Source organism: Buteo buteo, chromosome 7 (assembly GCF_964188355.1).
Source record: "Buteo buteo chromosome 7, bButBut1.hap1.1, whole genome shotgun sequence".
NCBI lineage: Eukaryota > Metazoa > Chordata > Aves > Accipitriformes > Accipitridae > Buteo > Buteo buteo.
The window spans coordinates 12,110,483-12,138,439 of record NC_134177.1 but is presented as its reverse complement, the minus strand read 5'-3'; the positions used below and the strand labels follow the sequence as shown (position 1 = coordinate 12,138,439).

General features: G+C 39.2%; 1 protein-coding gene across 2 annotated transcripts in view; it reads left to right on the top strand.

Moving 5' to 3' along the window:
- ARMC9 (armadillo repeat containing 9) overlaps positions 1-27,957 on the top strand; it is a 73,981-nt gene that overhangs the window by 38,032 nt on the left and 7,992 nt on the right. For both annotated transcript variants that reach the window (XM_075031565.1, XM_075031566.1), the window contains exons 16-25: positions 285-424; positions 1,228-1,304; positions 3,417-3,491; positions 4,586-4,676; positions 6,003-6,061; positions 12,864-12,968; positions 13,702-13,817; positions 18,016-18,140; positions 21,616-21,748; positions 26,383-26,555. In XM_075031565.1, the coding sequence (XP_074887666.1) occupies positions 285-424; positions 1,228-1,304; positions 3,417-3,491; positions 4,586-4,676; positions 6,003-6,061; positions 12,864-12,968; positions 13,702-13,817; positions 18,016-18,140; positions 21,616-21,748; positions 26,383-26,555 (1,094 nt within the window). The remainder of the gene's footprint in view (positions 1-284; positions 425-1,227; positions 1,305-3,416; positions 3,492-4,585; positions 4,677-6,002; positions 6,062-12,863; positions 12,969-13,701; positions 13,818-18,015; positions 18,141-21,615; positions 21,749-26,382; positions 26,556-27,957) is intronic.

Sequence of the window (27,957 nt, the reverse complement as noted above, 5' to 3'; positions counted from 1 at the left end):
GTTTGCGGGTTTAAAAAAACGAAACAAACCACAAAGAAACCCAACCCACTCAACAACATTTTAGCCCTCTAGACCTATGGGAATCTGCATCTTCAATTTCTTCAGGCTTTAACTCCTCAGTTTAATTGATTCTGCCAAAATGGGTAGTTTTGGGTTTTTTTTGTTGGCAGGCTGGTGTATAGCAGGTAGATGAAACAGGGTTTTAATGTGCTTATATTAGCTATATTTGAAAGCTATTTATGATGTGGTCTGATTTTTGTGGGCTTTTTGTTTTTTAATCCTAGGCGTGCACTGCAGTCGGCAATGATCAAAGATGGGCTCATTTTCTGGCTGGTTGATGTTCTAACAGATACAGATTGCCTGTCTGATTACACGCTGGAGTATTCTGTTGCCTTGCTCATGAATCTTTGTCTGCGGAGTGCAGGTGTCTTACATCTTGAATTACAACCTTATTCCAAAAAACAGATAGGGAAAACTGTGAATCCTTTTCTCTGATATACCTGGATTCTTTCAAGTGACTATAATTAGTAGCAGGTACTCGCATAACCAGAGATATTTGAGTGTTCTAACCAATGCTTTTGAACAGATCTCTTTCCCAAGAGTCCCAAACTATGGAGGTTAGCTTGACCAAAATCTAAAGAATTAAGAAAACAGTTAATCAATGGAACCCTCTAAGATTTGGTTATTTTTTCATATCCATATGTGAGGACTGCCATTCCTATGTTCCGGGCCCATTACTTGTGTGGGAGATTTGTGTGCATAAAAGGAAGTCAGAACTGAGTTGATCAGTAATGGCAAGGGAGCTTAACCTTCACCTTGTGGAGTGAAATACTTGCATGCTTTGCTTCTGCAACACAGAGCTTCCCCCCACCAGAAAATAAGGTCCTGTCAATGTCCCAAGAGACTTAAAAGAAGCTTAAAGTAAGTTTCCTTTTAAAAAGGAAAGTAAGGTAAGGGTGAAAAATTGACTGCTTGCCAGAAGCAAAATAATGTCTTTGTTAAAGTTTTAAAAATGCCTTTGTGTTGCATCCTGTCCAAGATTACAACTGTATAAATCCAGAGTAACTCCACTGATTTCACCTCGGTTATGTTGAGCAGCATTTGGCAGGGACAAGGAACAGGTATTGCTCTGTGTAAATTATATTTCGTACTAATTTTAAGAAGTAAGCAGCTCGCTCTGATCTGTTACATTTTTTTTAAGCATATTTATGTTTTCTCCCTTTGCAGGGAAGAAAATGTGTGCAAGGATCGCAAACCATGTGCTCAAAGTCCTCTCTGATCTTCTTGGCCACGAGAATCATGAGGTATTTGTACAGCAAACTTTGGGTTAAGGAAAAGGTGGAAAGAAAAATTAAAGATAAAAAAAGCAAGAAAGGAAGAAATGGAAAAAAGTAAATTGGTTTTGTTTTTCTTGTTAGACCCTCATGTAATTAAGTTGCATGAAATTTTCCTAAAATTCACAATTCTGTAATTTTTCTTTTTTTGTTGGGCACTGGTCTTTCTAGACATAATTATGTCTTCCTTTAACAAATGTTGGCAGCTAAGAAGCAAAGTATTTCAGATGCATAGTTATCATGCAGTCCATGTGCCTTCTTGATTGCAGTTTCTGATGCTGTTTAAATGTCATCTCGCACGAAATCATCTCAAGCTTAACTAGTTCATTAGATGAAAAATGTGTGGTGCAAGCCATTATGCAAAACCATCAGGTGCAAAGAAGCAAATTTGCTAGTAGTTTTAAGGAATATTATAAGAAAGCAGTATACCTGTGTCATTCAAGCCCTAATATCTTTTTATCTACCAGTTCATTTAACCTGCCATGTAACCCTTTTGTGGTTCAAGTTTCTTTTCTGACTCTAGACATGCTTGCATCTTAGATGCTAAATTAAACTACCTCAGAGGAAAAAGCTAAAAATTATTAGTTATTTCTACCCAATGCTTTTCAACACATCACTCTGATATCTGCTGTCTGCTGTATAAAGCATTGCTTTAGCTGTCTCTGCAGAGGGTCACTTCTTTAACTGTGGAGTAAAATTGAAGGCAGGAGAAAATGCAGGCAAATATTTTATGAAGTTGAAATCATAGGGAGGCAGCATTTTTACCAGGCCATTCTAGATTGATTCCTTGATGATCGTGCAAGGTGCAATGAAATATAAACTCTGGTGTCTCATGTTTATACCCAATGATTATATCATCAGGTTTTTTGTTTATCACTTAAACTGAAAATAGAGAATAAATTTGGAGGAAGTGTTTACTCCACATTTTATGAATTTATTAGAAGATGTAGATCAGTTCTTTACTAGCACTGTTTTGATTAGGATGAAACTTGGCATACCTTTATTGTACTGTTTCACTGGCTTTTTTTTTATGAATCATGAGAGTTAATACAATACATACTAATACAAAATAACATCCCAGTCCCTAGACTGAAGTATTTAGAAAATGCTAGTGTACTGTTGAAGTCTGTGCCTTAGAATGGCCTTAAAATTTCTGAGAGTGCATTCTTACAACCTAGTTTGCACCAGCACAGCTGATAGAAGTTTTGTTATCAAAGTCAAAAGTAGAAGGCAATGATCTTGGGTGACAGGAGAGTTTTCTGAGAAGCTGTGGAATCCTTGTGTAAATCCCAATCCCTTATCTTGCTTCCCGTGCTCCCAGCCTAGCTCATTGTTCATTTTTCCAAAGGTATAGACAGAGAATGACTGGAAATCTTTGTGCTCCAACAGTAACTGGCCAATACAAAGGGTCACATAAGTGCTGATTAAATTAGTTTGATAGATCTGGTGGCTTTCACTAACCATAATAATACAGAGCTTTCATACTAGCTGGTTTTTTTTTCCTCTGCTGAGGGACAGTAACAGGCAGTGAAGTGAGAGTGTTTGAAAACTGCTACAGCTTTTATCATCCTGCCTAAGGCTACAATGCTTGAAGCCTGTCTTGAGCTCATGCTGACACAGGACACAGTCTTGTCCCTGTTCTTTGTCCTATTTTTTGTACTGCCACTAGTGTTTGTCAGAAACTAACCTTTTTATTCATTTTTGTTATTTTTTCCTCTTTTTCTTTTTTCCTCCATCCTCCTTCCTTTTTCCTTCTTTTTTTCTTTTTTTCCCTCTCTCTCTCTCTTTCTCTTTTTTCTTTTCTTTTTTTTTTTTTAGGGCTATGTCAATTTGCAAGAATACATTTTCAGAAGCAGGGGGAATTGGCGTGCAGCAGTACTGATTTAGATCAATCATATCACAATAAATTTGCATCCTAAAAGTTCACTGCTTCCCAAGTGAGAATTTTTGCAAGTGCAGGCTAGCCTGATTTAAACTCTCTGAACATAGCTGTTCTGCACCTTCACTCTTAAATTTTGCTTATAGTCAACTGGGGTGAATGTAAGAGTTTTTCTAAGTGGTATGACTATTTCTTCCTCTTAGATACAACCATATGTGAATGGAGCGCTGTATAGCATTCTTACCATCCCTTCTGTCCGAGAAGAAGCCAGAGCAATGGTAAGAAGTGCTATTTGCATAGCACAAAGATCAAGGCATATGCCACATACGGCATGCACACAGGTACCTGTTGAGCAGTGCGCAGCAGGGCTGTGAGGTAGGAGACGTGGCATTTCAGAAGGGAATCCACAAGAGGCCCTCCACCCTTGGTATTCAGGCAGGTGTGACCGTATGTCTCAAACACTTTTGCCATACTTGCTGGTCTTTTCCCAGAAGTGGAGCCCCAGCAGTGTGAAGGATTCTATCTAAATTATAAATTAAAGGTGTTATTTTAGAATAGTGTTGTCCATCTAGAATTTCATAGACTGGATGTGGCCCAGGAGATGCTTTCAGCTGACTTGCTACTTCTTCCTCTTATTTAACTCATTCTGCACCAGTGAATAGCCACTAAGAGGATGAGTTCCTCTTGCTGCTTTTGTTTCTGCCTTAGACATGGTTAGCTGGGGAAGGCAGCAGGAGGAAGGTTTTAGCAGAACTAGGAATTGATCTCCTGTGAAAGTTAGTCTAATGGTAATGAATGTGTTTTGACTTCTGGATTTGAGGAAGCTGTTCCTGGGATAGCAGTGTATCTTTATATCTCAAGGATTAACCTAGAGAGTTACATCTGACAACAATTATGTCTGCATTTTACCTCACAAAGCACAGAGGATTGGAAGTCATCTTAAATGATTAAAGACACAACATCAAACCTATAAGGGGCCACAAAGAGAGAAGCTGGGTTTAAGAGGTCAAAGTTGGTCCTGCTTTTTACTTCCCTTCTCTGAACCTTGCACTGTTGTATCTGTGAATGCAAATTTGCCCTTTTCTGTTGACTACTGTGTACTGAGTTCGGAAGGCAGAAGCAACAGATCTATTGTAAAAATTTGCTGTTCATCTTGGATACTTCGTATTTAAACCTAGAAGCAATCTAGACAGCGTATTTATTTTGGTTTTGGGAAGTGTATGGACAAAATGGAGTGCTTAGAGCTGGACACGGTGGTTTGTTCCACACTACCTTTGTTTTTCCTGACAAAACAATGGCTTTTTAGCTAATAAAACTCTGTCACTGTGGTCACATGAAATACTGATCTAGCAATGTTTTCCACTACTTCCAGGGAATGGAAGAAATTCTGCGCTGCTTTATCAAGGAAGGAAATGCAGAGATGATCCGACAGATTGAATTTATTATCGAGCAGCTCAATTCAGGTCAGAAGAACAGATGCAGCTATCTGAGCTGTAAATCTTTCACAAAAGCCATAAGAAAGCTCATGTTTTTACTTGGCGTTGAAACTCTCAAAGAATAACAGTAGTGTGATGGTCTGAGAGAGGGTGAATAGTGAATGTCCAGATTTGAATATCAGATGTATTTTCAAATTTCCTTTTGTGTTACAATTAGAAAGAAGAAATAAAAGGCTAAGTAGGTGTCAATTCCAAAGTTTTGGGACTGTAAATAGAATGACCTTGACTGTCTTCTGTCATTACTGTGAGGCCACTAGCATGAGAGACTGCTCTCAACTGCAGAAATAAACAGGTGATACAATTTGTAAAGCAGGATTTAGGGACTAGATCTGTCTCTGCTCACCTCTTGCTCTGTTAAGAAATATAGCTTTGTTAATCTGAAATGGCTTATCCTGAACAGGGGGCAGAGACCATCCTTTTTGGAGAGTATGTTGATGGGTCTGAGGAGTTGTAGATGCTTTGTTAATACAGACAAGTATGAGGAGGTAGAATATTTATTTTATTTTATGTTCCCTGTGGCTGAAAGGAAGGCTGAAGAAAGAGAAAGCAAATAATGAAAAGGAGGTGAATTCTGATTAAATCTTTCTGTACAGTAAAAATAGAACAAGTTTGACTGCTTTCTTTGGCTTTTGGAAAAAGCAGAAGACAGCATGTCTTATGGTTCTAGCTTGTAAAAGAACAAATAAAGTATTTAAGCATTGTGTTGCCACTACGCAATATTTGTTCATCAGGGTTACAGAATCACTCCTCTTCTACTTGTGAATGGTATTTTTGAAAGGTTTTGTCTGATTGGTGAGTAAAAGTTGAGTGTACAGATTTCCAGCATAAGCCTGGCTGCTTTTTTCCTAGGGAAATTAGTTTGTCCAAAAGTTGCAATAAGTATTCTACATGACTGCTATCTTTTTACATATAAAAGCAGTATAATAGTGAAGTGTTTGTAGGGAGAAGTAGAGTCTTTTATTAACAATTAGTTGAAAAATAGACAAACTTGCAAGTGCACACACTTTCATTTAAGTCTTGTTGATAAATACACTGAGACATCATAGTGGGATTTATGAGAAAAGAACTGTTCCAGAGTGTTTCTGTTTCTGCCACTTTCTCAGATATGAATTGATTTCAGTGATGTGTAGAATGCTTTATAGGAGCAAATAATTCTAATAGTTATCTTGAAAAGAATGGGATGTCTATATGAGATGCAAGCTAAATATTACTCTTGTAAAAGAGGGGCAATGACTAGAGATTCTTTTAAGTGGTAAATGTACTCTTACACCATTTTGGTTTGCTTCTTTCTAGAAGAGCCGTTAAATGATAGTTTTGTGTCTGATGATGAAGAGGAAGAGGAGGATGAGGAAGTAAGTATAAAGGCCTTCTGGCACCTTTTAGAAAAATCCTTAACCTGCTAGACAGAAAATATTTGTGTCAATAAACCATGCTTTTTTTTTTTTTGGTGGCTTTTGGTTTTGTTTTTTTACTTTAATTATTCTTGCATTAACAAGAATATTGGATCTGTTTCCACTACCTTTTCTTCATTTGAGTCCTACTCTTTTATTTTGGCGAGTCACCACCTCTGTGATAACTAAAGGATTATAGCTTGAAATGAGTGAAGAGATGAGATACTGTAGCAGTAGAAATCTTGCTTTCAAGCAGACCCATTTTGGCAATAAAAATAAAGGAAGCAAATGAACCAGTTTATTACCAGAATAGTTTATGAACAGGTTGTCACTTTTTCTTAAGGTATTGTTATCTATTCAGGGCGTGACTTCTTCTTTTGCTATTTAGAAACTTTGAAATAGATTTAATAAATTGTCTGTATGTAATGAAGGAAAACAGTAATTACAAATTAAGAAATAAGTCCCATAAGAAGAGAAAAGAAAAAGAAATGAGAAAGTAAGCATGAGAAACTATAACATAGTAAATATAAACTGTAGTAAATATAAAGCTGTGTATTTCCAGCTCTACTAATAAATGCATTTTATACCAATACTTCAGCATTTTTTAAGAAGCTGTCTTCATAGAGCAATGGGATCCCAGGTGTAGGTAACACAGTGTATGCAATCATCTAAATTAACAAGCAAAGCAAGGTGTAAATGATGTGAGGGAAGTGTTAAACCCAGTCTTCACTGGTGATGTTGCCATTGCTATGTTGCAGTAAGTGCATGGGGGGCGGGGGGTGCGTGAAAATACACTGTGTAGGCAGTTACGTGGCAGTTTTATCCGAAAGAAGTCTACCGCATAGACTTTTTCTTTTATTGAAAAGTCTTGCATGAGAAGTTTAAAAGAACAGCTATAGTAGATGTTCTTGGAACAGTGTCTGAACATACTTAGGTGAGTGTATATGTGCATGTACATTTATAATAATGTATTTGCCCTGAAGAAGATAGTGACATTGAGAGTTAATGATCTTTGCAAAATGTTCTTGTCTTAGAAATATTACCAGAGAACGTATTTACTGAAAACCAAGTTTTTAGACAAAATGCAAGGTTTTTTTCCTGAACCAACAAAGAATAAGACACATAAAACTTACCAAGACAGTTGCATCCACATTCTAACTTGTTGCACATTAACACAAATACTAGAGAACAGTGACAACCATGCTACAGTCTAAAACTTGCCCTGTTACTGCGGAGTGACTGAGTGCATTTTCAAGTGCACGTTGAGCCTTTTATGTTTTGAAAGGAAGGAAAAATGTAAATATCCCAATTTTAACAGGTGTGGTGTGCTCTCAGCTGCCATGGGGTGCAACACCTTGCAGGATCCAACCTTTGCCTGGCAGTGTCCAGGGAAGTTTTGCACTGGTTGTGTTATTTAGCTAGTTTCTGTGTTGTGGCACAATAGGTGGTGAACACGTGAACTAATTACCCTTGTGACTTTGCCTAAATTCAGAGCTATGTGGAAATCCTAACTTTAGAGCTACAAGGAAGTTTTATTTAACAATCGGCTCTCCCCCTTTTGTCCTAAGGGGGTACAGTAATTTTTTTTTTTTTCTAATAGGATTAGATTATTGTAATTGTTTCACCTCCTGCAGTCTTGAAAAGAGTTTTCAGTAATCTTTACACTCTTCCCACCCAAAATCAATGCTTGATGTGCAAGATGAGCTTTCTGGGGATTAATCATTATAACTTCCCTTTGTTTAATATGCTGCTTAACACCCTTTAACGGATGTTCCAAGGCTTTGAGTGTCTTAGGTGTATTGTGAGAATCCAAGGTGGTGATATTTTTGCTTGAACTCTAGCATACTTTTTTGAAGGATACTGGGTTCTGTTGGGCAAGCACAGAGATAAGGAACTCCTTCATGAAAGGTGTGGCATTGAATTGCATGATAGTGTTGAACACTTTCATTACTTTACCTGTTCTTGGGAATGAAAGGAAGGTGAATTCTCGTATTCAGTCATGCCCCTTAGACAAGCTGCTGCTGCTCATGATCCCAGCTGAGGCTGCATTTTGAAATGCATTTTTACCACTAAACCATCATGTGATTAAAACAGACTTCTGTCACTTCTTATTATTTGACTCAAAAATAACAGTAGGCTTTTGAAACAAAGAAGTGTCTGATTCCAGTTTTTCATTAGTTTTGCCATTATATTAAAAAGAAAAAGTCTCATTAAGCCAATTTTAAAACTTTTTCTAGTGTAACATTAATTGTGGCATGTTCTAAATCCTTATTGCTGCTGGGAACTACAATTCTGTTCTGCTGCAAGGGCGCCTGGTTTCTTAGTCCCTCAGTTTAGAAAACAGTTTATAAACAGCGTGGCAGCAAAATGCTACACAAAATGCATAATGTTGTTACTTCGTTAAATAAGCAAAGGTTTGTTGATTCACTGCCTCAGTGCTTGGAGCCCTTTTGTATTTTGGAAATGCAGTGGGTTATTGTTCTTTGATGGGGTTCTATGATAACATCTGATGTTGTGATCTGGCAACAGAAAGTTTTGGAAAACTTTATCACAAGTCTTGCCTTTACGTAACTTTTAAACTACTACAGACTGAGTGTATTTCAGAATATGTCCATATATTGCCAATTTAGTGACATGCGTTCAGACTGCTTACTGATATTATAATTTGTTGCTGATTCACTCAATACCAGTATTTATACCTTCACAACTTAAGAAACAACAGAAGGACACTCCTATGCAGACTTAGTTTGCAGGTTTTGCCCCAGCTTTGATCATTTCGAAGAGCATGTGAAGGTTCCCCATGCTGTTACTATTACCTTTCATGGTTTTTTGCTTTTATCTGTGTCTAATTTAGAGTTGTTGAATTCTCTCTTGGCTTTGAGCAGATATTGTGGTAGTGACTACTTTTTCCTAAACACTGGTACCAAGATGCAGTTCAGCCTGTTGGAGGATAATTCTGGGATTTCTAAGGGCATCATACACTCAGAAATTTAAGATTCTGTAATGGTGACATTGGAGCATTTAAACTGAATTTAAAAAAAGTCTATGCGTATACTGTTATTCAGAAATAAATTGGCTTTCAGATTTGTCTGCTGAGCTTTAAATTAACTAGTGTAGAGCTCAGGATGCTGGCTTCTGGAGTACGTACTCACCTTCATTATGTTAGCCATCTGGGGTGTGTTGACACACACAGTCACAGTGCATATTTTCTGGCACTTAATATTCTCTCAACTGTTCTGTTAAATACTAACTTAATTTGTCTTCGGTATTTGATCTTTACATTTGCTTTTTATTTGACCTGGACCATCTTTAAAAGCTGCTTGTAAAAGTGAGTATGTGATATTGTAGCTCTAACTCAAAAGTTTGTAACTGAACTTGAGCTACATTAGATAACTGTACAGTGACAATTTATCAGGCACCCTCTGATTGCCTGTCACTCAGCACCTGGCAATAAAATCAGTAAACTGCAGTGTGAAAATACACTTCAGCTAGAGAGTACATCAAAAGAAAGAGCTTAATTGCAGACCTGATCACAGGACTTCAAGCCATTACATTAAAGGACTTTGCTGCCAATGTCTCCTGCAGCCTGTGAGCAATGGTGAACAGGGCACCAATTGTATTATTTCAGCAGTGGAATGATGGCATATCTGTCAAAGCTCTCTTTCTGTACGAGGAGGCAGAGGAGGGCCACGTTCAGGTTCAGTTACCTGGTATATTAAATAAAGTCAGGGAGCAAGGTTGGCAGGGAGAGGTGCTTCCCAGAAACCAGAAACTGGCGTTCTCTGTCTGACAAAATGTGTCACTCAATATTGGAAGAGGTGGAACCTTGGGAAGCCAAGGCAATCTGTGAGGAGAAGTTAAATACATCAAGCATGTAGAGAGCTGGATGAAAGAGCAGGGTGACGTTCTGACTGTAATGTATAACACTCTACCCAGTGTAGGCAGTCTTCTGTAAAGCATCCTTGAAGAAAACCGTTAGCTCTTGATGCTGCATTAACATACCATATAAAAAGAATTCCAGCAGACTATTTGTAAAGCTCATTTTTGCAACTTTTTTTTTTTTTTTCAAAGTATAGGATGTTGTGGAGCTTGGAGTGTGGGTTTTTTTTGTTGTGCTTGATACAGATGATTGTTGTCTACAAGTTTTTATCTGTGTTTTTCCATTATCTGGGTTATTTTTTACATCTACCCAGCTTCCCAGGTAATTAGGACCTAATTGCAATTTACCTCACCGTGGAGAGAAAGGCAGATTGAACATCTTCCTGAGGTCCTATACAGCCTTATCTTTTATGGCTTAGTGTCTAGAGAATGCATCTTTAGGGGAATGAAGGGGATTAACAATCTGGTATCTTCAAAGCCCTTACGGAAGAATGAGGTTTTTTTATTAAATCCACACACGAACAAATACATTATGGAAAAATTTTACTAAACCTTAGAACACTGTGTGGATTATTGGCAGTATTTCTGTAACTGCTTCAGCTGCTCACACTCAGGTATCTAATGTCTCTTAACAACAGCATCAGAAGCACCTGCACAAGGCTGTCGGATATGACTTGGGACCTGTGGGAAGGCTTGTGCCCTTTCAGAGCCGCAGTGGAAGACCAGGCAGGATATTTCAAAGTAGGACTGGATGGTGCTGTGGGCTAGTGAATTGAGCCCTTTCTGTCTATACTTTTTATCTCTGCTTGATGCCTGTGAATGAGGAGGTGATGAGCAATGACAATAACTAAATCAAAACAAAAATTATGTTTTTTAAGCCATTTGGTACAGAGGTCATTGAACTTGAAAAAAGGCAAGCCTGTAGAGCTCTGGAGAAGCCAACACCTACTTGGTCTGAGTGATAGTAGTCTCATTATTTTGCACCAAAGACTGGAATCAGGCAGCCATTTCCATTGTAGGAAATACCTTCCCTGTACACACTTCAGTCGTTTTTTCCTCATGCTGTTTTTGTAGAGCACTGTCCAAGCGTCCATATTCTTGGCTAATCTTTGTGGCAGAGGATATTTCTTAATTCGGCTATTTAAAACTATTTGAGTCTAAATCTCACTAAAGCGAAACTGCTTTTCATTTTCTTTGTGCTCTGGGGCTCATCAAAGGTCAGTGGCCATTGGTTTTTAATGGAGTTTGTGCCAAGCTCTCTACATTACTATTATAATATACCTTTTTAGAATTATTCATTTACTTTTTCTGGCAGTCATTTACATTTACTGCCACAACCTGTTTCAAAATCAAAGCACATTTTCTTCATCTGGGGTGGGTCTTATTTAGGGTATCTTGTGCACCACAGGAGAGAATTCTTTTCAGTGGCAAAACACAAGCAAAAATACTATCTTGTTCTTGTAATACTACTTTCGGTTTGCTGGAGGAGTCCCTCAAACTTTAAAATTTCTTGGCTTGTAGATCTGTAGAAGCTGCAGAACTTCCATGAAAGATGAATCACCCATAGTTATATTAGAAATAGGCACAGGAGAGTGAATTCTTGGTACTTTTCACTTGAGAAGTTGATTATATTTGGGTTTTGTGGAATAAAGTCAACAGAGCATTGTTGCCTTCTTGTATGATATTTGTATCCTAAAGTACAGATTCCAAGAATTTTGTACCAGTCCCATATTATCAGCTTTAAAGCTTCCATGCAAACCTGAGTAGCTGCTGCTGCTGCTTCACATTGCTCTAAAAACGGCTGCTGTCAGACCCCTATAGTCTCACCTTTCAGGAACCACTGCTTGAGGAGGGGTTTTGAATGCCCAGCAATAAGGATTTTCTTTTTCTTGAGCGATTAAAAATTATGCCTCTGTTTCTTGAAAATTAGTGATAAAATGTTTGGTCTTCCCCTCCCCCTCCCCCACCTTCTTGGGGAATAAACAGCAATAAATTACTTCAGTGTTTTTGTCAAGGTAGAGGGACGTACCCCAAAGTGCTGAATACGCATATGGGTGTTTTGATCTCATGGAATGCTAGCATTATGTTCAGGAAACACTATGAATTGTATTAAGGTGCGCTTACTTTATTTTTACTGCTAAACTGTTATAGTCTAGCTTAAATTTATGCTTTTATTACTGCCAGATTATACTGATACATAACAAGATCCATATCAAGTTTCCTACCATCCTCTTTGCTTGAATGATAACTTTCTTGTGCCTTTTTTTTTTAAGATTGACTTACCTTATGTTTTGGTTTGACTTTTTTTTGAAACAAGGGTAGCCTTTTCTCAGCCTCTAATGTGGCTGAGAAATGCCATCAGATTGTTTTTTTCAGTCTGTACTGTATGACTAGATTGACTTGGGCAGATCTGCAAAAACTAAAACTCCGAACTTCATACCAGCTGCTTGTTAAGGATGGAGCATTGCATCTCTTCAGACTAGCATGCAGACTAGTTCTATAAACATACTAATGACCGAGATCTTTCCTGAGTCTTTATTAGGACAAGCAAGGAATAATTATTTGGGGTTGGAAATTTGAAGGAGAAGAACTTTTGAAATACATGCTGTACTTTTTGGCGTAGCATTTGTGGAAAAAGGGGTGGTTCTTTTCTTCTCTCAGGATTCTATAGTTTCTGGTTATATCAAAAGTTTAGGTGAGTTTGTCTTTAAGTGTCTGCTTTTTGGGTGGAAAATGCTTGTACGTTACCACGTACATGTGCAGTGCTAACAGTCATGTATCTGGACAGTACATATCATCCCAGTGACTACCGAAGTGAGAACTAAATTTGAAATGAAAAATTCTTGGAACCTGGGCTCAAATAACATGTGTGTTCCTGTTGCAGGAGGACCATAACATCATGGAGGCTGATCTGGACAAAGATGAGGTTTTGCAGCCTCAGCTGGGAGAGCTTGCAGGAGAGAAGCTGCTAACAACTGAGTACTTGGGAGTGAGTACCACTCATTAGGATCTTGGAATATATTAATTTGCTGGGTTGTTTAATTTCAGTAGTTTCATCACTTTGTAAAATCTTTTCTTCAATTTGTTGCTTGAAAAGCTGGGTTCTACCTCCATAGCAGTCCAAATCTTTCACAGTCTCTTAGCTGCTGTTCAGAAGAAGTAGAGTAAGTTTGAGAAAGGTAGCTACCCTCTCACAGGAGGTGGTCAGGCTGTGGCTTAATAATAAGCTAAAGGCAGCTTTAGGGTTCTAGTGCTACATCAGTGACTCTGTGGGCACACAAAGCCAAGTGCTGCGCAAGTTAATACTGGAACACTCTGCTGGTCTGAAATTCTTCTGAAAAAATAGTTAAAAAGTTAACTGGTCCTGCAGGCATTACACCAGATCAAGTATTGTGTGTCTTACCTCAAGCAGCAAAACCCCATTAAGGAAAAACATAAAATTTGCATAAACACCATTTAGTGTGCTGTGACTAATTTGAGATAAATGTGACTGTATACATTCTGGATCCTGGAGTCTATATGTCTACTGGTGATGATGGAAATGTGACCTGAGATAAGATGTCATGGAACAGCCCACAGTGATTCCTGGGAATTTTATCTAGTGACACTAGAATGCAACTTAGTTTCTGATGCAATGTTTCTATAGAACTTTCTCTAAGGCTGCGGTTACCTATCTTTCCACTGCATTTTTTTTTTTCATTTCTTTATTTCCTGTGTATCAGATAATGACTCATACTCCAAAAACCAAGAAGAAGCTGTTTCCTGGTGTCCATCAGAGTATAGATGAGCCCCTCCAGAGACCTGTGACGCCAGGTTATCACAGAACTGTCTACCTAATGTAAGTCCAAACAAATGAGACCAAGTTGGATTTTTTAAGCTCCTTTAAAAAACAAAGCAACAAGAACAAAAAACCCAACAATGCCTGATAAATAAACCTTCCCTACCTAAAAGGGCATTGCCACTGTAATTTCTTAAAGATCGTTTCAAAAAAAGAAAGGAGAGGAATATTGTAGGCAGAGAAATGTCCATTGGTTGAGGTCACATACTTGGAATAATTGAGTAAAACTTTACTGATCAGTTTGATTTAAATTTGCATTATATCCTGCGTGTTCATGGTCCTTTCATCTTCTCATATTCTATTGGTAAGTTGCATGGAGTGTCTAAAATGCCTGGGATCTTCCACTTTATAAGCAAGAAAGTACATTGCTCTGGGGAGATTTGCTACACACCCATAAGAGGACAGATTAAAAAGAAAAGGGGAAAGAAAAATCTTGTTATGTTGTATTTCCTGCTTTGGAAGAAATGTGTTTTCCAGCGGGAGGGTCTGTGATACCTTGCTTTTGGTGTGATTGGTGTCAGAGGTAGAAGGCTTCATTGTAAATGGAATAAAGAAATCTTACAGTATAGAGCTCCTTGAATATGCTCTGCTTTCTGTTAAAACAAGTATATCTTAATCTTTTAATTTCTGAGATGATACTTCTCCTTTTCACTGTCCTGACTGAGGAAGTAAAATACCAATGAGATCTCAAATTTAAATGGTTGTTTACTTTTAGCTGCATACAGTTTTGGATTTGATCAAATCCAGGTAGCTGTGATACAGGCAGCAGTTTATTATGAAGATTTAATGTTTTCATTTCTGTAGAAACTTAAGCTGAGACCCTACAAGTCACTCTAACAAAGTATAGATAATAGTACTCAAAAGTCACACTACTGGTATAGTTAAGTACATTAAAATGAATAGGTAACCTGAAATACAACAGTGTAATGAAGTTAGAATGTAAAGGTGGTTCTTAGGAGAATGTATCAGTCCTGAAGTCTGAAGACTGTCCTGTGTCATCCCCGCTGCCACTCTTTGCTTTCATGTTCATATTTTCTATTTCTTAAAATACAATTCTTCCCCATTTTAGTGTGGAAGATCCATACAAGACAGTGGGGATTGATTTAGGCTGTAGTTACACAGGTGTAGTTGAATCTGATCGAAGCCTGCTGTTTTACATAGGGAGTGGTTGCAGCTTTATCCTGCCCATGTTTATTCCCCCCCACTATCTTGTGCTGGTATTAGCACTCATACAAGCAGGTGATCTGACTGGGAGCCCTCCTGAGTCATCGAAATATATCTTTTTGTCAGCTGTGCCATTCATATGGGATTATATTGATTATGTTACCAGGGCCTTAGAATGGACAAGTCTAACATACCAAATCTGGGCATGGAAAAAGCCCTGGAAGACATTTCTTTTTTTTTTTTTTTTTTAAAAAGCAAGATGAATGAAACACACACTTCCAAAGCAGAAAAAGAACCTTTGGCTATCCCAGGGCAGCATTTGTCTTGTACAGTCTTGATTTTTCTTCTGAGTACTAGCCTGGGAAGAATGGCATCTGTTTGAGCATGGCACCTACTTCTTCTGCCTGCTGTAGCCTGAATGCAGATTTGGATTTTTTACTTTGTGTCCTTTCTCACAGTGGTCAACTTCTTCACCATCCTAAGTGTCCACAGCTTTTGCAAGCCCTCTCCCTATATATTAAACGTGTGTATGTAAGAAGAAAACAACAACTAATTAATATAAGCTCATATTAGTAGCATAGTTAATTATCTAATCATTTTCCTGCAGTCCTTCAAAAGAACTGCAGGCCTTAAAAATCTAAACTGGCTAATACATGACCAAACATACAGTGCCACTTTACTGTGGGGTCAGTGTTACCAAGTTCAAGGCCCCACTTTCCCTGCACAGTATTTTGCCCATGGTGGGCTGGGAGACCTGGACTGATTCTGTGGAATTGGCTGTTAGGGTAGCCTCACAGCCTATTTAGAAAGTATTTTTCAGGAATAAATCTTAGTTACCACTGGAGTGTCTAAGCATTACATTCCTGCTTTATAAGTGGAGAGAAGAACAAACTTGTGAAAACGAAGTGACTTTCCTATGGGAAGTCAGAAAAACAGTGGCAAACCCAGGGGAGTGGCTTTTATTTCCTGGTGCCATGTAGTCCGCTGCTTTTTATGCATCAGAAATAATCTCTAAGTGATTGCGTGCCTCTTCTTTACCACCATTTACCCAGGCAGTATGTTTACTTAACTGTATCCCAGGATACCGGGGTGACGCTAGTCCTATATTTTCAAAACTTGAATCTCCTTATGAGTAGCTGTGCAGCTCATGCCTGCACAAGACGGCTTCAGGTCACTGCTGGATACAAATTAAAAACACCTTTCTACCATACTGGTTCTGGTAGCTTTGGGTCTAAGAGAAGTGTTAGTTTGATGGTGTGAAGCAGTCTTTACAGATTGCCTCACTGTGCAAACTAGGGAGGAAAAATGTAAACAGCAGAAATCTAATATGGTGAAAATATGTGAAAACTAATTTCCCTCCTGCTCTGGCCAAATGGTAGAAATAATATGAGTGTTTGGTGCTCCCATGTTTTAAGCAGGAAGAATGAGATACCACCCTGAATGACAAGTTTGTACTTTATATCTAACTAATTTGTGTGCAAGAAAACTGTAAATAGATGAAGACATTCTTGAACCAGATTTTACAACAGAAAAGGACAAGCTTTGATGGCTTTTATGCTATTCTGATTTTAGTATGAATTAATTTACTAAATTGAGGAAATACGCTCTCAGGAAGCCTTGCAAGAAGAAGTCAATAAAAGTGACCAAATCTTAGCTGCCTTAATTTGAAAGCAATAGCTGAACTGGATGAATTTCATATTTTAAATAATAATTTAAGTGGCTTGTGTTTGTATCAGATGAAATGCCATGAAAAATGTCAGACTTTTAGCCTCATATGCAGCTTGTCTACTCACCAACAGTCCAGGACAGTTGATCTGAATTATCTTAAGTTTTGGATTCAGCAGAGTAGTTAAACTACATTAAACATTTGTGTAAATTCTTGCATTCAGAGTTGAAGTGAATATATCTTGTTTGAAGTTCACGTGAGACTTGATGTAACATATTCCATTTTAAAACATTGTGAAAGAAGAAGCATGATGGAGACACTGTAAGGTATCTCTGTGAGTTGTTGGTTCATACCTCCAAAAGTGGGGGGCGGACATATTTCTAGTGCTGAATAGAAGTATTCACACAGAACATTAATGCAGAATAGCCACTGCGCATGTAGCAGCTATTCCATGCTAATTTTTCTATGACTTCCCAGTGCAGACAAGGCTCTAGTTACTTTAGAGGAATTGTCATGGGATCCTATATGGACAAGCTCTTGCTGTTTGGAGCTGAGGGAGCCAGGAAATACTGGAAGCTGCCTTTTCCCTCCCCCCGCCCCTTCCTCTTTAAAGACTCACTGGCTGAGATCGCTCAAGGGGGACTGAGCTACTTAATATTCTGCTAGCTGTTTCCTTAGAAACTGATTTAGCTGTGAAATCATTAACTGCCTCCTTGGAATGCATCCTTTCTAACTACAAATATAGTCTAGTTACCTTAACCTGATATTGGGCAGGGAAACTTTCTGTGTCTGCCAACTTCTTTTCACACACTTTTCACACCTCTCTTGCTTCTGCTGTGTTTTATTGCTTATTACTAAGCAATCTTGTCCCTGTTCTGTCCTTCGGCTACTTCAGTTTCTCATTGATCCACCTCACTGGGAAATCAACAGTTGTACTTCTTATCTACTTTGTTTTAAGTCTGTATTGCATATTGCTCTGCAAAGTGAAATCCTTGTAATATTCAGGAGCAAATCTTAAATCCTTGAAAAAGCTAAGTATTGAAGACCTCTCAGGCCCACTGCTACAGTCTTTTTCTTTAAGTGTCCTGCTGGTATTTTGGATCTTCAGACTGCAAGGAGTTACGGTTTCCTTTCCTCAGCTCTTTTATTGCAGTAGGAAAAAAAAATGTTAAATTTCAACTATATCTAACATCAGCTGGTTTAGAGGAGCTACAGTCATGCAGTTAAATTATGTCCTTAGCACTAAATACAAAATAATTTCAGTATCTTCTATGTCATTGCAGGCAATTAGAAGAAACTATAATTTACTCTCATGCAACTTTTTCTACTGCAAGAATTCATCGTTCCGTATTCTCCTTTCTCCTCCAGGCCAGAAAACGATACCAGCTCTTGTCATGATAGGGATGAGAAGCTGCAGTCTCTTCCAAGTGGTCATCCTCCCATTTGTGGTGGGAGCAGGTCCAGCATTTCTGACCTCTGCATTTCCCCTTCATGTAAGCATATTCTGTGAATGCTGTTGTTAACTGTTGCTGTATTTCTTGACTGGGGCAGGTGTTGGAGGCCTAGCTTGTGTGTTGTAGATTGTTTATTTTTTTTAAATGCAGCCTTGGAACTGGCCCTCTGTTTTGCAGACCCTGGGGCAGGCTGCAAGACCTTGGGGCACACAGTTGGATTTTGGCTCAAGCCAAATGAATGGCTCCAGAAGGTAATGTGCGGTCAGCAGAGGCCAATGGTCTCACTTGCCTCACTCCATCTTGCTTCCTGTGGAAGCGCCAAGGATCATACCCAGGGTTTCCAATGTGTACTGTTATTTCACTCCGCGATGTCCTCTGCCTAGGGAAGGAGCTGCAGCCCAGAGACAGTGCACTTCCCAACAGGCAAAGCCCCTTACTTGATCAAATATACCCTTGTTTGGATCTAAATGAATCACTGTCTGCTGGCACCTGCAGGCTCTGTTGGCTAGACCTCTCTATTAAAGTTGAAGGCAGCTGCAGTTATCTGCTTAGATTTGCAACTACATTCAAACCATAAAATGTTGTGGAGGATGGGAAACCCTGTGCTGTATAGCTACATTGTGGGTAATGCTGCTAAAGATTCTGTCCTTGCAACTTAAACTGAAATGAATGCAAACTCAGCTGGACCTGAGAGCTCAGAAACATGTGATGGAATTTAAAAGGTTATAGGCTTCTGAAATATTTTCTTTCTGAACTTCTGATATCCACAGGATCATGGAACTTCAGATGCGGGAGTTTCAACCTTCTTGCAGGGATTCATTAACATTTCCAATTAGGGATTTAAGGCAAAATGTTCTGCAGTCTTAGATAAAGGATCTTGCAGCATATCCGGTACAGAATTATTAATAAGTTCAGACAAAGCGTGCCTTTACTTTGCTGAAAAATATGCTTTGAAGCAGTAAAGGAATAGCATACTTTTTACTCTCTCTTCTATTTTTTTAAATTTCCTAGAGGAAATGAAAAGGATTCTGAGAAAAGTAACCAAGGTCTTGCAGACAGGAATTTGCTTGCGTAATGCCTAGAGCTGATAAATATAACATGCTGAATGAAAGCCGTATGACAGAAGCAGATGAAGCTCCTGTTCAAGATGGGCACTTGGGTTCTTGCTGTTGTGTAGGAATGAGAACTGCTGTCCTCAAGCCTCGCTTTGCGCAGTAGCACCTTCAGTATAGCTGAGCCCTTTCCACAGGGACGTTAGCTGGCCAGAGGCAGCAACTCAGAACAACAGAGGCTGTAAACTAATCAAAGGCATACTGACTTGACAGTTTTCCTATATAGAAATAAAAAAATGGAGTTTTACATACTCATGCTTCGCAAAGGAAACAAAGCCAAGCAGGTATCAAAGGTATTCCTATTTGCTGTTTCAAAGTGTAATTGGATGCAATTTCTAAGGCATTATGCAGCCACCAGGAGCCCAGCAGGCTTTCTGAACCACATTTTGATAATATCTTGCCAGTCAAATGCTTTCACTCACCTCTCAGTTTTTCTGTGCTGCTGATGCTGTCTGACAGTTTGCTTGTAGAGATTTGTGGGGAGGTTTAAACAAGGAGCCTGAGTAAGTCAGCAAAGTAAATGTTCATTTTTTATGGAAAATATTGATTTAAAGCCTTCATGCTGAAGAAATTTCTGCCAACTTTAATGTTTCAGATTGTCAGAACTTTGCTTGTAGCCTCTGTCTAAAACAGTTCATTAGCTGTTTTCAGTCAAAATTATATGCAGGTGGATACTAATAAGACTACTGGTTTATACTCTTTTCTTGTAGAAAAATCTTGAAGGTCAGAACATACAGCATATTTCAAGTTTATAAGCATTATATATGTAAAAAGACATACAATTTTTGTGTGTGGCAGAGACAATTCTTCCTAGCACTAATCTAGGCTATAAAACAACACTGAGCTACTTGAAGGATTGCCAGAGGTTTGTTTCAGGTTTTTGCAAGTAGCCAGTGAAATACATGCTTCTCTTTCTTACCTTTTGGGATTTAGAAATGAGGAGGAGAAGAAGAGAAGAGGAAAGAGAGACTGCACTGCTAGATCCCCTGGTTGTTCATGTCAGTGACAGGACTTTCATCACGTATAATAATTCGATCGTGTCTTTGGATATCCCCTGTTTTCCAAAAGGCAGTGGGATTTGTAATTTTTAAATTGGAAAGGCTTTAATTTAAGACAATGGAAAATAAGCGCCTTCTCTTCTAGTGCCTTCTAAGATACGGCAGAGAACAGTACGTAACAGAAAGGTGTAAAAATAATTGTACTGCTTCTAGAGACTCTCATCATGCCCTGCCAAACATCTTTGCTGTGAAATAAATACGCAGTTTATTTTCTGATCTGGGTCTGATGGTCATTATGCAGTACCAGGAACCTGCTCATTTCAGAATATGTTTTCCAGCATTGCATGAATACTTTGGGATTCAGAGTTTCATGCAGTCAAGTCATGAAAGGAACAGTAAGCGACCAAGAGTGAGAAAACAGTTAGAATAAAAGCTTCATGTGAACAGTTAGTATTGTCCAGGTCATATATCATGGAAACTAAGTTTAACCTCAGGAAACCTTGATCCTCTTTTGTTTTCTAAAAATGAGAGCAGTTCTTAATGTCCTTCGTGCCTGGATATATTCAGCTGTTCTTGAGTCAGTCTGGTTTTGTCTGGGTCCACCCTCCCTTTTTATCACTTTGGTAAAGAATTGATAATTCTGGCTCTCTTTTCTTTTTTGTCTCCTGCGAGCAGAAACCTTGTGGACTAAAGATGAACCCTGGTCATCTTACTACACTTATTATGCTGAATGTCAGACAGAACATGTGCTGGGCAGCCAAATGCTTGTCTGAAAGTGACCTGATCTGCATCCATATCAGCATGTGAGAGCAAATTAGGATGGCAGCCTGTCCTGAGCATGGGAGGAATGGAGCTAGGGATTTTCCCTAAACTCTTATTGATCTTGCACATCTTGGTAGCCTTGTGTCTCTCAGCAAACTCACTGTCCTTCCCTTCTCCATTAGTGCAAGGGAGAAAGTGAGGTATATTGAACTAATGTAACAGACCTGAAGTGTGACAGAAGTGTAAAACACTGGGTTTTTTGTCTACAGTGACTGCCTGTCACTATGAATATGTACAGACAACTGCAAGTGTTTGCATTCATTGGCTTTGAGATATTGGTCATTAGCTGATATATGTTAACTGACGGTCTGGATGCTCCTAGGCCATTACAAATGCAGAGTGTAGCTGCTTTGAAAATGATCCAAGCATGTTTTACTTTCCAATTGCAAAGGGCTGTAAGTATGCACACTTGGAGTTGGCTTGGCTCAGCTGATGAGCTGTAATGCACTCTGCCATGCTAACTCAGTAGCCTGCCATTATCTCAAGGTCTCCTTCGTCCAGCAGGAAATGTGACCTGATTATGTTTCTAGTAAAATTGTAGAGAGACAACTCCTCACGGAACTGTGTTTCTTTTTCAAATAGCTGTTGAAATGAAGTCATCTAAAGTATTCTCGTCAGGCCATAGAATGGACCGAAGCATGCCAGCTGGTGACAATATCTTGGTTTCCCGATCTACTGACTTCACCCAGGACAAAGTAAATGGGCAATTGCATAGGTATGATTTATCCAGAGGAGTATCTAAAAGTGCAAGAGGAGTCTGAGGGGACTTACCAGCTAGTTCCATGCTGCTGTAAAGACAATCTGTGAAGTCATTTGGTGTATGATGTAGTCTGGTCTGAGACAGCTGTGGTGGTGCTTGCCAAACAAAATACCCTTAGCTGTGCCAGAGGCAGCAGTTCAATTTCTAAGCATCTGGTCCAGAATGGGAGAAATCTCAAGCAAGACATTATTAATGAACTTCACATGTACTCACAACACAGTCTTCTGCAAATAAAACTTGCTCATTGCTTCCTTAGATGACTTGACTCTAACCCGTGAAAAATCATTTATTAGTAAAGAAATAGGTAGGACTGTGGGAATGGGGCAGGAATTTACTTGCAGAAGGAAGAAAAATTAAGCATTTAAGTAGATTCAGAGTGTTTAAACATGCTGAGTTGCTAGCACTGCTGACAAGAGTCCCTGATTTATCCACTAGATGGGTATAGCAAAGGAGGCAATATTGAGTTTTCCCAGCAATGGGTTTCAACTCTTCCTTGAAATAATTTCTGTTAAAAGAAGATGAAAGATCTTGCTCTCCTCCTGTTCGTACCTTGAGCCCTCTGTGAAGCCTTTGTCGTATGTAGGACTGTGATGTTATATCTTGGATGAGAACTAGGAATTCATTAGCAATTGGACCAAGGTTTAGCAAAGTTTTTCAGGGCCCGCATGTGTCCTTCAGACATTAACAGCTTTTTCCTATAACTAATTTGATTGGGCCAAGTTTTAAACAGTGAGTGTAGAGAAATTTTAAAAGCAAGTACATTCCAGAAGTAAAACACAGAATGGGTGGAGACGTATTAAAGGAAAGGTTTTACCAACTCTTTACGGACCTGATTTTTCAGAAGTGCTTAGTTATTTGTGTCAGTTAAAGCTCTAGTACTTCTGAAAACTGGACTCTGTGCTTAGAGCTTTGTTTCCTTCTGGCCTACAGATGCCTGTGTGCAGTTTTGGGGTGTGGGGTGGGTTTGGTTTGTTGGGTTTTGTTTTGTTTTGTTTTTTTTTTCCCCAGTTATACTGTTTCCGTGGTGAGATCTGAGAGATTACATATTGTCAACAAATCATCACTGGTTAACTGCTGAAGTGCTTAGTAGTCATACCCCTATCCCAGCATTACTGGTTTTATTTCTGTTGTCTGTCCTAACAGTAGCTAAGCACATACTACAAATACAAATAGACCATGCAAATTTTATGGCCAAATTGCTTGCTTTGTGATGGAGAGAGAGATTATTTTTCAGGCTTTGGCTTGCAAGAAGCAAGCCGAATTGGCAGCATCTTGTCCCCCTAGCTTGGTGAGAGGCTTTGCTTCTCTACAGTCATAAACTATTATTAAAAAGACATGTCCCCAGTAATCTTTATTTTTTCTTCATAAATGTATGTCTAAATCTCAGTAATAGGTGGATCTGTAACTGAAGGCACAGGTGCAGTATCCTGCAGAAGAAGATAATGTCTTTTCATTGCGTGCTTCCTTAGCATGCATACAGTAATTTGTATTTACAAATGCAGCCTCGAGTTACGGATATGGGAATGTAGCCATTCACAGTCCAAGCAAATACAGGGTTTCCTGTGTCAAGGGTCTTTTGTTAATATGTTGGTGTTGCAACAGCTAGACCTGGCCTTTTCATTCTCTCATTCTTAGAAGCATACTTTAATTTGCTTGCAAAACAAACAGAGCAAATAAATTGCTGCTTTGGTCATAGTTTTGACCATTGTAAGGTAAGAGATGTCTCCTTCCAGCTAGGCAAATACCAAGACGTTCCTAGAAGAGGCATGTATGAGAAAGAGGGCTGAGTTGTGGTGATGAAGCGGTCGCTGCTATTTCCCCTCTTCCTTAGCAGTATAAATTGGGAATTTAACTGCACAGAGATCAGTGAAATTATGCTAAATTAGTCTGAGAGAAGAATGAAGCCCTAGTAGTGATAAGCCTATTGCAGTTGTTTTATTTCCACAGGAACAAATGATTGTTCTAGCTGATGCATGTCAGACTGGCAGCTGGCCCTGCATTGGTGTTCCCTGCTGCATTTTGATCATGTAAGAATATAGACCTATTGTGCTTTTTAGCTAATCAAGGATAAATTTGTAACAGACTTGAATTTACAATTGTGGCTGCCTGAAAAAGCCCTTATTTTTTTATTGTGACTATGTCTAGTATCATTATAATAAAGAGCTTAAGCTCTGCAGGGCCTTCTTAGGTCTCTAATGGTCTTGCTTTTCTGATAATCCGATAAAAATGGCCAAAAGTCCAAGTGTATTTCTCATGGAGAAAATGGTCTAACTCATCTTTGTATGTTCCAGTCCTGTCATGTCTCCTGGTTGTTTATTCAGATCCCAGTGTCAGTCTGTTGTGCACGTTTTTATAAACAATTATTTCCATTTTTGCAAGTAAACAGTATTCTTTCTTCTCAGTGCAAATCTAGGTTTCTGTGTGAGTTTGTTGTGGGTTTGGTTTTTTGTTTGGTTGTTTTGGTTTTGTTTTTTTTTCCCAGCACTTGCTCTCAAATTACCGCACCTTGTCATAAATTACTCCTTTACCAAATACTACAGAACATTTTCCCACAGTAAATTTTGCTGCTTCTTTCTTCATCTCATCAAGTTCCAAAGGATGCCAAATAGCAGTTTTCTGTGTTATTCTGAGGGTTAATTCTTTTCTGTTGATCTTGGCCTATTTATTGATGTAGTAAAAGATGAGGTGGTACTGTGTCCACCTGGGCACATGGAGACTGAGACCTGCTCTGTGTCCTGCACCCAGCAGGGCTTTTTTAACTTTACAGTGTTTTCTACCAGCTTATTTCATATAATCCTTTCCTGAAGAGTTTGCAAAGATGTGAATCATCCTGTGTGACTGCTGTGTATGTCTCTCTTTGGTAAAGTATAGTGACTCTGGTTGCATTACTTTGCCTTGTCTCCAAAGTGCTTATAGTCTGGCTGCCTAGGTTACTGCAGTGAAACTCTCTGAAGATTGTTGATGGCTATAAAAACAGTTTTTAGTGTATGGGAATACAGATCCAGGGTTTTGTTATCTATTGCTGAGTAAGGAAAAAAAAAAAAGCTCCTTTACGGCTCAAAAACTGCTGTGAGGCTGTTGGATCTTCCTTTTTTATCTACATTAGCATACAAAAGTACACATAAGATTACCACGAAGAGCACTAGTGAATTGAAAACCCAGCTCTTGAACTAAAGTGAATAAAATTACAAAAAAGCAGTAACAATGAGACTATTTTATGGAGATAGATTTTTAAATATGTCTGTGGACCATGGCTTGGGGTTTTATCTAGCCAATCTTACTTTTCTGGTTTTGTTTTGCTAGTATGGTTCTGCTGCCACCTCCTCCTTTGAAATAAGACAAGCATAATACTTGTAATACTCAGAGGTAGGTAGAATGCTGCAGAGATGGCTCTTAGCAGACCAGTTGGCACGTCTCTGTCCTTAATAGTTAGCATATACATATGCAAAATACAGAAAATTAATGCTATTTAAAATACAAAAGAAACACTTGCTCAAATCTCCCTGCAAGGTGAAGCAGGGGTATGGAAGGGCTAATCAGCACTGACTCCGCAGCATTGCCAGGGGAGGAGGAGAGATTAAATGTCTTGAAAATCCTCCTAATCACCCTTTCTGATGGTCACAAAGGGTTCTTTTGATGGAGGTAATAACACGGGGACTTTCCATTTTAATCGCCTGTCTTTAGATGGCACCTTTTTCGATCTCCTGCCTCTGGCTCTGATTTTACTTCCTTTTTTGAATATGATGAGCTTTTTCACGTAGCTGTTATTTCAGTTTAACCTTTTCTCTTTTTAAGAGAAAATTGACTCACCAGAGCAAACATGAATATAGATTCAGAACTATTTTAGAGACTTGCTATTTCCTGGTAGCTTCCATTTTTGTACCTGGGAAGGAATATATTGGTGCTGGGGGCAGGGAAGGACAGTGTATCCTCACAGAGTCATGGACTAAATTTTAAAGAATGGTATTCTTGCAGCACATGCAGACTGTGAAATAGCAGCAGCTGTTTTATGTTCTCAGTGTGAACAAGGAACCTGTGTGCTTAGGGAATTTATTTCATAGATGCCATCGCAGCTTTCTGCTCTTTTGACAAAGCCTTCAGGGAGTTCTACAACTCTTACTGCAGCTGCGAGCCAGGGAGGCTGCCTGTGTCTGCCAAGATTGTGACCTATACCTGGGAGAAATATTAGTGTCTGTGACCTAAAAGGATGTATTCCTGTGTTGGAGCATATCTATATGGTTTTTGCACCTCAGATTGAGTCTGTGTGTGATAAACACAATGGAAAACAGGCTAAAGATCTATTACTTGTTTGCAGGGGACTTAACTGAACCTGTTCAATCCTGTTGTCCAAAGAACCAGGTTTGAGTAGGATAGACAGGTCAACAGAGCCGGGTTTAGAGGCTGTGCAGTGAGTACATGCCCCAGGGCAGCACCTGTGGTGCTATGTTCCTTTCCATTTGCAGTCTCCCTGAATTTTGAACAGTCTGTCATGCTGTCACAGCACGTACTGCAGGTTTCACTTGGTTGCAGACTCACTATGCATACATATTTCTCCATACATTGCTAACCCTTTCCATCTCCTCCAACAGCGAGTTTCCCTCAGCCTTCACCAGCAAACCTAAGATCCCTCGCACTCCTGAAGCGCAGAGTGCCAGCCCTAGAAAGGGAAAGGTCCCAGCCATTGCCCCTCAGTTCTCTCAGTCTGGACCCCAACAAACAAGCCGTCCCAGCTCCTCAGAATCATCCACAAGGAGCAGACAGAGTAAGTGGAAAAAGTCATCATTCTGTTTGTCAGTCCTTGGGGTGGGAAAGGAAGGGAGCACTGTAGTAGCTCTCCAGGAATGAAGTTGTATTTTACAAATGTGCCAGGAGTATATGACATTGTACTTGTCATCTGCAGGATGTACAACCATGTAATTATATCCGGCTGAACACTGCTCCTATATCCAGGCTGTCACGTGAGCAGTTGAGACGTGCTTTTTCCTGTCTTTGGGTGGAGAAAAGTGGCCCAAATTCTCAGAAGTTTGGGGGGAAGCTTCTAGTCTCAGATTAGACTTTCTCTAGATGTCCTTAGACTTTTTCCTTTTCTTTAGACACTTGTTCACTCCGCTGTGTAACTTGTTTAATGTTCTTGAATTTGGATCCCTGGGTGTGTCTATACTGCAACTGAACATAGATCAGATGTCAGGCAGTTCAGAAGATGGGCTTAGGGCAGCCTAGCAAGCAGACAGCCAAACGTGTGCTGATTGTGGCAGTCATCATCCTGCTGGAGACTTTATTTAAGAACCATATGGATGTGTTGTTGCCTGAAGAAGTTTAAGCAGTACTAGTTTGCAGTGGGCGCAGAAGAGAGGAAGGCTGTGGCTTGAGGTTGAAGGGAAAGGATGGATGCTTGCTTTAAGCCAGCCAACACAAGCCAGATAAAGTGGTAATGTTCATCTCAGATGCTCACACAACAGTAAACACGTGTATAGTGTGTAAGCTGGGGGGTTTTGGGGCGAGGGGTGGAAGAAAGATGCATTCTTTGGTAATGAGTAAGCTTTTTCCCTGGAGTGTGGATAGGACTAGCTGGATTCAAATACGCCTCTGGGTGCATCATCAATGACAATGGCAGAAGCTATATGCTGTATATTCTTACTCCAAACATATTATAAGAAGTTTAGTGGTGATTATTTGATCATAATATAACATCAGCTCTATTCTTTAGCTGTAACTGTTATCTTTAAACATTTCACAAAAACATGGCAACTCATAATGCTTTGCAAACCTTCCCAAGAAATCTGAGGTATGTGTATGTCATTAGCTCCTCGTTACAGGTACAGAAAATGAAAGGCAGAGAATTGAAGTAACCTAGTAAATCAGCAACAGAGCTGACTAAGACTTCCTAAGTCTTCAACGTTGTTCACTCGTCGTCATTCCACACAGTTGCGTATGCAGGGAGATGGGGTGGTTTCATTCAGGGAGTACAGGTGAGGCAACGGCAACGGAAGCGAATGTCCTCAGTGGTTAAGGGAGGTTTTGACCTAGAGAGTACTTGCTTGAAGAGTCCTGTGCTTAAGTAATATTGCCAGCTCTTTCAGCTTTACTTTTGCTGCATGCCCTGTGTTTCACCTCTGACATCAGTACTTCCCATTTCCTGTGATAGGAGCACTGTTCTGCCCTGA